Source organism: Asterias amurensis, chromosome 9 (assembly GCF_032118995.1).
Source record: "Asterias amurensis chromosome 9, ASM3211899v1".
NCBI classification, from domain to species: Eukaryota; Metazoa; Echinodermata; class Asteroidea; order Forcipulatida; family Asteriidae; genus Asterias; species Asterias amurensis.
The window spans coordinates 13297990-13308923 of record NC_092656.1 but is presented as its reverse complement, the minus strand read 5'-3'; the positions used below and the strand labels follow the sequence as shown (position 1 = coordinate 13308923).

General features: G+C 41.5%; 1 protein-coding gene across 1 annotated transcript; it reads left to right on the top strand.

Annotated features, from left to right (window-relative positions):
- The first annotated feature begins 662 nt into the window (after nucleotides 1-662).
- Nucleotides 663-10714, top strand: LOC139941751 (uncharacterized). The gene is made up of 3 exons (XM_071938367.1): nucleotides 663-778; nucleotides 6900-7102; nucleotides 8633-10714. The coding sequence occupies exons 1-3, from the start codon at nucleotides 758-760 to the stop codon at nucleotides 8763-8765; spliced, it is 357 nt and encodes a 118-aa protein (XP_071794468.1). The 5' UTR covers nucleotides 663-757; the 3' UTR covers nucleotides 8766-10714.
- The last annotated feature ends 220 nt before the right edge of the window (nucleotides 10715-10934 follow it).

The window sequence follows — 10934 nt, the reverse complement described above, 5'->3', positions numbered from 1 at the left end:
AACGGCGGAGCTGCTCGCCTCGCATAGGCCTACTTTTATCATCTGTTTTGTTAAAATTTAAATTTTCATTGACGCCACACAAGTTTTACATGCTTAGTTTTATATAAAACACTAGAGTAACAAGTTAACAAAGAAATACCACGACCGAAACTATGAAACGGGGTAATCAGAGGACACTACATAGGGTGCGTTGAGGGGGGGGGGGGGGGGGGGGGGTTGTCAATTAAAACAATAATCGCATCTCACCTACCTTAAAATACACAACAATTAATTACGAGCCCATTTTCAGCGGTCTTCGTCATGTAAATTTTGTACTTTTTGTTTTTTGTTTTACTTTTATTATTATTATTATTAATATTATTATTATTTATATTATTTTATTTATTTTTTTGAGGGAGGGGGTTCATTGTCGTGAAAATAAAAACACACCAGGGCGTCGTGTAAAGCTCCCTTGTTGTATAATGCCCATGAAACTCCATTTTCGGACGTTTCTGGTTCAACTAAAACTCATTATTCATTGTTTGATACCCGATTGCCGAGTGAGTTAATCGACTCTTAACATAAATTCGATTCTTTATTACCCGACTTTGTCATTCTTCACAAACATTCGATAAACCGCAAAGCTATTATAGTCGGACTCCCTTGGCGGTTTTCTGTCATGCATTCGAATGTACACAGTAGTATAGCGGATCAAGAACTTTTGTTTTACAAAATACCCACAAATGCTGCTTGCAACTGGACTCACGATTGATCCAAAATGAAGGTTAAAATAATAAGTAAGTAGACAGTATCATACAAATGTCACCATTTCCGAATGGCCTGAAGTTGTGTATTTCTTATTTTGTGGTAATACAAATACTAATAATAGTAATACTAATAGTGGGACTGATTTTTCTTTTCTGATATTGTTATTTTCATGTTTTTGTTGCCTTTCCTGGGATTGGTTGGATGAATCTCTTCGTGGATGGCGCTGTTGTCTTCTCTGTTGGATTGATCGTTTGAAATTATTTAGGGTGAGTTAAATAAAAACAAAATTATTTGTAAGGGGTCTGTTTCTGCCTCCATGGTATGTTAAACTTAAAGTGTTTTCTTATCTGAGATTTTAATTTTTTTTCAATGTTATGTAATTGGTTATTTCGCCCTGTTCGTTTTCGAACCTGTGTTGTAATGTAACCTTCGGCTTCGCCGTCGGGGGCTAGGAGGAGGGTTACATAATATTTATATAATATTGGGGCACAATTGCAGAATACCCCGCACCCCCGAGGTACCTTTTTTCTTGCGGAGGCGTGGAGTCGCTGTCACAATGTATTTCCCCGCGCGGAGGGACGGAGTCGCGGAGTCGCAGTCGTCCCAGTGTGTTACAATGCGTAGTATCATATCATTGTGATATTTTTGACCGTTTGAGGGTGCTATCAAACTAAATTGTATCACTTCCGGGTGTTTGCTTGGCGGTGTGTGTTCATTTCCCACTGGGGGACCGAATGCTGCCATCCCCATTTTTCAAAAGGGAAAGAAAGCCCGAATTCCGTTATTATATTCTTGCCGCTATGCAAATGTTCCCCATTCAATCAAGGATTATTTTAAAAAGGGAAAGAAAGCCCAAATTCAATTTACTTAATATTATTACCGCTATGGAAATGTTCCCCATTCAAGGATTATTTTTAAAAGGGAAAGAAAGCCCGAATTCCATTTATTGTATATTCTTGCCGCTATGCAAATGTTCCCCATTCAAAGATTATTTTAAAAAGGGAAAGAAAGTCCGAATTCCATTTACTTAATATTTATTACCGCCATGGAAATGTTCCCAATTCAAGGATTATTTTTAAAAGGGAAAGAAAGCCTGAATTCCATTTATTTTATATTCTTGCCGCTATGCAAATGTTCCCCATTCAAAGATTATTTTAAAAAGGGAAGAAAGTCCAGAAAGCTTGTCTTTCTAAAAACGCCCTCTATCGGCCATTGCCCGCACCACGTCTCCGCGACTCGGCGCCTCCACCTTCCCCGACTCTCCAAAAATTATCTTGACCACGTGTAATGCTGCTATGCCCGTCTTTCTAAAAACGCCCTCTATCGGCCATTGCCCGCACAACGTCTCCGCGACTCCGTGCCTCCACCTTCCCCAACTCTCCAAAATTATGTACTCTCCATGTAGTGGTATGCCCGTCTTTCTAAAAACGCCCTCTACCGGTCATTGCCCACACCACGACTCCGCGACTCTGCGCCTCCACTTCCCCGACTCTCCACAATCTTGACCACTTGTAGTGGTATGCCTGTCTTTCTGAAAACGCCCTCTATCGGCCATTGCACGCACCACGTCTCTGCGACTCCATGCCTCCACCTTCCCCGACTCTCCAAAATTATCTTCACCACGTGCAATGATATGCCCGTCTTTCTAAATACGCTCTCTATCGGCCATTGCCGCACCACGTCTCCGCGACTCCGCGCCTCCACCTTCCCCGACTCTCCAAAATTATCTTGACCTCATGTAGTTGATTGATTGATTGATTGATTGTAGTGGTATGCCCGTCTTTCTAAAATGCCCTCTACCGGCCATTGCCCGAACCACGACTCCGCGACTCCACCTTCCCCAACTCTCCAAAATTATCTTGACCACATGTAGTGGTGCCTGTCTTTCTAAAAACGCCCTCTACCGGTCATTACCCGCACCACGACTCCGCGCCTCCACTTGGTAAAAAAAAGGTACATTCGGGCTGCGGGGTATTCTGCAATTACTCCAATATTGGATGGCTTTTGAGGGGAATACAAGAATATATTGCACGAGCTATGACAATATTGCCTGGTTGGATGACCGAGTGCAATATTGTCATAGCGAGTTCAATATATTCTTGTATCCCCCGAAAAAAACCACATCCAAGTTTCAAAATTCGTTGGAAGATTTTGTTTCCGCAGGTAAGCTCTCAGAACATGTATTGCTTGTTTTGTAGCCTTCAAGGTGTTTTCTGCGTCTTTGTTCTTCAAAAGTTCTTCAAAATTCTCACCGGAAACGGAAGCGAATGTTGGGCTGCGAGTAGAAGCAGCCATTGTTGTTGATTATCATGTGCAGCTCCGTTCACTGGTTTAAAATAACAGTGAGCGTGCGCTCTTGACTATATGGGAACCAGCGAAACTTGTTAACATGCCCGGAAGGAGCAATATTGAAGCATGCTCCATCCGGGAACTTTTACTGAAACAATAATGCTGTCATCCGTATTTTTTTCGAAAGCAATCAAGATACGCTGATATATTTTTGCCTTTGGAAGCCTGATATAAATAATAATATATAATATTAACACTACTGTACAGTTAGGCGTACCTATTCATGTAAAAATTTTAAGTAAGTAATATGATAACTCAATCAGAGTTGGGAGTCGAGTTGTACAATCGATTGATGCATGATTGATTATAATGGCTAGCCCAGGTTGGACTCCTCTGTTGCAGGCAACGCGACGGAGTCCAGGGTATAAAGGTCGTTCCACTGTCGTCTCCTGTGGAGCAATACTAGCGGAGCGAACCTCATAGAATTCGCCATTGGAGTATGACCGCGCATTGGCGTATGGGGCTACAGTGTAGTAACTTTGGCATCAACCTGGAGAGTGCATATTTTGATGCAGAATAAGGGAACAATAACATAGACCTTATCGCAAATACCAATGCGCAAGCGCAGACTGTTGAATGAGGTGCATTCTGTGATATATATGGATCAAATTTGGATACCAGCAAGACCACAATGCACCTAATTCCAAGCTTTACGCGCGTGCCCCTGTATTTGCGAAAAGGTCTATAACATCATGCACCTTCTTTATGGATGGGGCTGATGTTGATTGATGGTTGGGTTGGCACTGTGCTGTGGTGCCTCACCTTCCACTGTACCTAGGACCCTGGTTCGAGTCCAAACAAAGTAACTGTGACACTAGGTGATGATTTGGGTTTCAGTCCATTACTGACGGAGTGGGTTTTCCCAAAAAAAAATTCAAAGGGGTTTGCCTCCCACCCACATCTGAAACTAAAACTTCCTTTCTTGCCATCTCTCCATGGGGTTCAGGGCTAATATCTTGAATCCTTGGCTTCACAACCAGAATAAATAATAGGCCGAAACGAAACTGAAATGATATGGTGGTGTGCCGCAGGCATCGGTGTCTCTTCCTACATTGTAGCTCCCACGACACATGTGTGCAAGAACACGTGAGCCTCTCCAATGCTATTCTGCACAATCTGCCGCGTGCGCCAAGCATACGCGCAGGCATGTTGGACCTTATTTGTCGGACCTTCGTTGCGTTGTGATTGGTCAATACGCAATGGGGCGGAGCTTAATGGATCGGTCTTTTCAGGGCTTGAATTGGGGGAAAACCCATAATAGTACCACAGAGCTTGTGGCCAGTTTTGGGGCTCAAATTGGTTACAAACCGGGATTCTTTTACACCAGAATCCAAATAAGGAAAACCTTCCTGACCCAGGATGCAAGATAATCCTTTTTAAATTTAAGCAAGTGCTAAAGAAATGACCACAGATACAATGTAAGAGGTCCAAGTAGACATGTGTACATTGTTAGTCTGCATTATGTCATTACTCAGTTGAAATGAATGAAATGTATTTTATCAGACTCAAAGTCAATATTCAAATATAGAAGAGTTTGCGGTAACACCATGTAATAACAATCTCTAAATGAGTTGGGGTGGTTCTGAAAAGAACCGTTGGGTTAACTCGACGTTTCGATCAGTATGCTCTGATCGTCTTCTGGAGAATGCTGGACTCTGATGCTGCATGCTGCTGAGATCATCGCTCCCATCCAGGCGTGGCACCCTAGACGCATTAGAGAGGCCATCGAGATCCACAAGCATGACACCGTACCCCAAGACATCGGCTTCCACATCAGTGACATCTGGCTCCCTCTTCTCCCGACCAATGGATCTTCTATATCCACGGTCACCCCCTAGGCCCCAACTATTAGACTGCTTTGGGTCATCTATACCCTCAGTCACCTAGGCCCCACACCCTCACTGTCCCCTGTGCTTGTTCCTACTGACACGGTTCAGTGAGCACACACCCCCCACACAACCCCCAAGGCCCCACAACAGGTTTCACCACGCATCATCGAGTTCACTTCCCGCCTACATTTCCCGCCTTCGTGCATCACCGCTGATCCACCGCCTAGTACTTAAGCAGCATGCAGCATCAGAGTCCAGCATTCTCCAGAAGACGATCAGAGCATACTGATCGAAACGTCGAGTTAACCCAACGGTTCTTTTCAGAACCACCCCAACTCATTTAGAGATTGTTATTACATGGTGTTACCGCAAACTCTTCTATATCTTATCTCCACCATGCAAAGTTTCAAATCCTACTCAATATTCAAACAAAAATTTTTTTGCTCAAGATGTTACACAGTGAGGTATTGTGCTTTAATGGCTAGGCTTCGGACTGATGATACCCAATCCTACATCCGTATGAACTGTAAAAGTGGTAACCCAGTGTCAGCCCTTGGAGTAGGTGGCAACGGCCTCTAAAATAAAATAATTGTAGCCCACACCTTGAAGTGGCCTTCTGGCCTTGTGTGTCTTGCGACTTGCATAAAAAAAAATAAAAAATAAAAACAAGGTTAAAGCCCTTTTCACACGACAAAGTCAAACTAGGGTCCTTGGTCTCCGGTGGCAGTTGTCTTGACCAAGGACGTTGGTCAAACTCAAACAGGACCTTTCACACGTCGCAGAAACCAACATCCCATGTCTCAGAACATTCGTCTTTTGTGGTGCTCAAGGTCAACATTGAAAACTTGCTCTCTTGAAGGAGTCGTGCACACGCTCAAAGGTTTAACGTTATAATATAACAGGGTCGAACATCTTGATTTTCTTGCACCATGTGTTTCTTCTTGCGCGCATGTGTGGTAGCTCCAGCCACACCAGGGTCCTTCGTTACGCAAGCAATTTCCATGCACACAGCACACACGGAGGATCGTGGTATAATTTTCACAACGTTGTGTTTTTACGACGGAGGTCTGAACCTTGGTCTTAAAAAGACCAGGGACCCGTGCCTATTTAAGCAGAGGTACCTTTCACACGATGTGGATTAAACAACGTTGTGTTCTAAAGACCAAGGACCCCCTGCTTATTTTCCTCGTGTGAAAAGGCCTTAACAGACTTGTCTGGTCAAAACTTTAGTGGCCCGACACCACATGTACTTGCCTCAGGCCTGTGGTCCATTGTAGCCTTGTTACACTGGTCAATGTGTGATGACCTATCATGTACATATTTTATATTCAAGTATGTATCTTTCTGACTCCAGTAGAATACAAATCCATTGACAGTATTTGAACCCATCACCCCTGCACTTTTTATTTCTTTGAACTTCTTGACCATCAATCACGCCCAGGATTCACGGCTGTTTATGGAGGCTAGTTCAAATCTTCTAATAATTATGATTTGTCCGGTCATAAATGTTTAGTGGCCAGACACCAAGACTTCTGGCCTCTGCCATTTGACACAGTGTAAATGTCAAGCCCTTTAATTAGCATGGCCTTTATCATGTGCTTGTTAATTAATTACCCTTTACAATCCTTCCAGATGTCATCCACTGCGTCGTCATTATTGGTTGTTCCCCAAACCCACAACAATTGGGGTGACAGGTCTTTTTCTCATGCTGGTCCTTTACTTTGGAATAATCTGCCTCTTAAAATCCGTAACATGTCCTCTATTCATAAATTCAAAGAGGCCCTCAAAGCCCACTTTTTCACAGCTGCTTTTCATTAATTTTGTGTTTCTTCCTTGCGCCAGGAGCATCACTTGTGGTGGATACCGGCGCGCTGTAAGTGTTCATTATTTTTATTGTTAGAACTAATAAATTGCACTTCCTGTCTTATGATTTGTCTGATAAAACATTTTTGTTTGTTAATGATGTTCTTTAGTTGGACAGCTGTGTCGACGTGGAGGTGGATAGCCAATGATGATAATTGTGGTATATGTCGGATGGCTTTTGATAGTTGCTGTCCAGACTGTAAGATGCCAGGTGATGACTGCCCATTAGGTGAGACCACACTCCTCAAAAATAAACAGGCTTGGAATTACATGCAGGTCACAGAGGCCATGACCTCTGACTGCCCCTGTTCCTGGCCGGGCGCCCTGGCCTTGGTGCCCCTTCAACAAAAGTTTCCCATTGACTTTAAAGGAACTCGCTGCATTTGACCGGAGGAGTTGGTCTTTGAAAAGCGTTTTTAACCGTTTGTTGTAAAATGCATAAATGGTTAGAAAGATGTTTTCTTTATAGAATACAATGATCCACACAAGTATCATATGAAATTTCGTGGTGCGACGTAAAAGGAAAACCATGCAGTTTTGAGTAATACCCAGGTGTGGTTCATTTACGCATTTTATAACAAACGGTTAAAAACGCTTTTCAAAGACCAACTCGACCGATCCAAGGCAACGTGTTCCTTTAAGATTTTACATTGACAGTGCCCTTTCCAAAATGAAAATGGCCTTGCCCTTTCGACATTGAAATTCCAGGCCTGAATTTTGTTTCTCATTTTTTGTTGATGATGTTCCATATAAAACAAGTAGTGTTCATGTTTTCAAACTAGAAAACTAGGAATGTATTTAAAGGTATTCTTTCCCAGCATAAATTTTCAATACTTCTAAATCTAGTAAAACTGAACTCAACCTATAATAGTGTCATGGTATTGTGTCCACCGTATCTCCAAATGGCCCAGTGACCATCCACCATGTGCAATCACATTTTGACAAACTTAAACTTCAGCGTCTTCAAAACTGGGCTTCTAAACTTATTCACTGCGCTAACAAATACGACCATGCAATGCAACGCCATTTCTGAAGCAACTCCACTGGCTGCCTGTCAAGCAACGTATCCAATTGCAACCCTGTGCTTCGTCTACAAATGCCTTAATGATCTGGGCCCAGAATATTTAAAATCGTGCTTGGTTTTGTACACATACATGTAGGGAAGAGTCGGCTTGCGGTCATTAAACGACACTGCCCGTCTTGTCCAACACAAAATAAATCACAGATTGAAAAATCCTTCTCTTTTGCCGCCCATAAACTTTGGAATAGTCCCCCCGCCCCCCTTCTCTGCGCTCTGCTGATTCACTTCATATTATCAAGAAGCATCTGAAATCACACCTGTTCCCACAAAGATTGTTTTGCTGTTTGATTTCACTTGTATTTTGTTTCTTCGTTTATTTGTTTCTCTGTTTCATCATAAACCGCTGTTGTCTTGATGAAATGGCGGTATATAAACATTGTTTGTATGTAATGCATGTATGTATGTATGTATGTATGTATGCAAGTATGTATCCAGCCACTTACATTGGGAGGTTAAATATCCTACAGCTGAGAATCTCCACCATACCTCAAAAAGTCTAAACTTAAACCATGTGTCAATACAAGATTGTCACTCACCAGATTATATTCTTACTTCATTGCACATTAAATGCTTGAAAATAGTAGCTACTTGAAAATGAGCTTCATTGAAACTAACTTACAAAGTATCTTTCTTCTTCACCTGAGTATTCCCAGAACCGATACTTCCTGTACAATGAGATTATTTGTTATTACAAGATTGTCAACCTACTTTATTACACTCTCATTTGAAGCTTGAGATATCTTTCTTTTCTTTTCACTTTCAGTATGGGGGCAGTGTTCCCATGTGTTCCATATGCACTGCATCTTAAAGTGGCTCAACTCCCAGCAGGTACAGCAGCAGTGCCCCATGTGCAGACAAGAGTGGAAGTTCAAGGAGTGAAAGAACATCAGGCCTGACATTTCATCTTTGGACATATTGAAAAGGCAAGGCCATTTTCACTTTGCAAAGGGCACTTGCATTAGAACAACTTAAAGTCAATGGGACACTTTTGAAGGGCACCAAGGCAAAGACCAGGGGCAACGGAGGCCATGGCCTCCTGAGTGTGATTCCATGCCTGGACCATTCACATGACCAAACTTTAAGAAGACTTTAAGAAGAAACTAGTATGGCTCTTTTATGTATTTATGAGAACGACCAGTGACATTGAACTTTGTAAATCCAGGAAACAGACAAAGTTGATCTGTCGTGATTAAAAGGAAAGTGATAACTCATCATAACTTGTCGAGAGAAACCAGATTGGAAGAGACATTTTCCCCTGTGGTAGCCGGTTGCCACTTTGTTTTTTTGGCAACATTTTGTCCCGAGTACATGGGAACACTCTTACATGTCTTAGTTGATTTGTTCCAAAAACACAGCTCAACAATTATGATCTTTAAACACACTTCCGAGGGATCAAATTATGAGGCTCAGCGTAATTACTTCTTCATTACGAAGTGGATGTGTCCTGGCTGAGCGGTTTTAAACGCTTGGAGAAGATCACCAAATTCAAACTCTGGTGTTTCTGATCAGCAGAGTGTGGGTTTGAATCCCCAGCCGTGACACTTGTGTCCTTAAGCGAGACACTTAACCATTGCTTCGTCGTTCTGATGGGAAGTAAAGCTGTTGGTCCCATGTGTTGTGTAACGCATGTAAAAGAACCAAGTGCCCTTATCGAAAAGAGAAGGGGTTCGCCCCTTGTGTTCCTGGCTGTGACTGCTTAATTTAGACCGTAGCACCTTGTAAACCCTTGTACTAACTAGCTGGGTCTCAAAATTCATCACTGCACTAATCTATCTTTCTGAAAGTTTGTAAATACTCAGCGCCTTGAGTACCGTTATAAGACGAGCGCTTTATAAGACTTTGATATTATATTAATACGCACTGTCGGTGCTCAGTCTCTGGTAGATGGGCTCTTTAGTTTTTAATCATCCCTGTCAAATTACTGCAACCATTATCAGGAGGGATGGTTATTGATAGTCTATTCAGTGATCGAGTGCTGTCACTTTCTACAGTTTTGTACTAATCACACACAGCCATTTTTGTAGTGTGCTGTAGCGTATAATAATTATGCAGCTGCGAATAAACTGGCATCCTCCAAATATAAATTAGGTCGATGAAAATATGTCACTTATAGTAACTGGTTGTAAAACCTCCCTTACAAACGGTCTAATGTTATGGTAATCAAGTCTACTGGCTCAATGGTCTTTGATCTCAGTTTTAAATTCGACACTGCCGAGTAATTAAACTATGACCCCCTTTTCCTTTTTTGTCGTTAACTACTGACACAAAGAGTATAAGGTGTCAATTGGCTACAAGAATTTACATTGTTTGTTACCGACCTTATTTTGAGGTCCACCGCTTCAAAAGATATGTATCATTATTTTTATAAACTATACTTTAATAGTACGAAATAAATGAATAAACTCGTCTGAGATTTCAAATTTCTGAAAAATTTCATCTTTATTTATTAAGCAGGCAATGAAAGATCTGAAATTACTTTGTATGAAATATGACGGCCTATATCCAAACTACGAAAATTAAAACATTGATTTCGGGTAAAACTGTCTAAAGTTTGCTTTTAATAGAACATAACAATATTGTTACTATTCGAAACTGTCCTATTAAACATCCAAAATACAAAAGTGCTTAAATGTTAAAATACATTCTGGGGTATTTTCTGCCCTTCTGCATCGGCAACTTAAGTGTAACAATGGAGCATTCTCTGCCCCATGGTACATTTTACCTGTCTTTTACAGTGTTACAATGGGGTATTCTCTGCCCCACGGCACATATTTTTTTATATTTTATTGCAAGTATTACAATGGGGTATTCTCTGCCCCACGGCACATTTTTTTAAATTTTATTTAAAGTACAACAATGGGGTATTCTCTGCCCCACGGCACATTATTGTTATATTTTATTTGAAATGTTACAATGGGGTATTCTCTGCCCCATGGCACATATTTTAAATATTTTATTCAAAGTACAACAATGGGGTACTCTCTGCCCCACGGCACATTTTTTAAAATTTTATTTAAAGTACTACGATGGGGTATTCTCTGCCCCACGGCACATATTTTAAATAT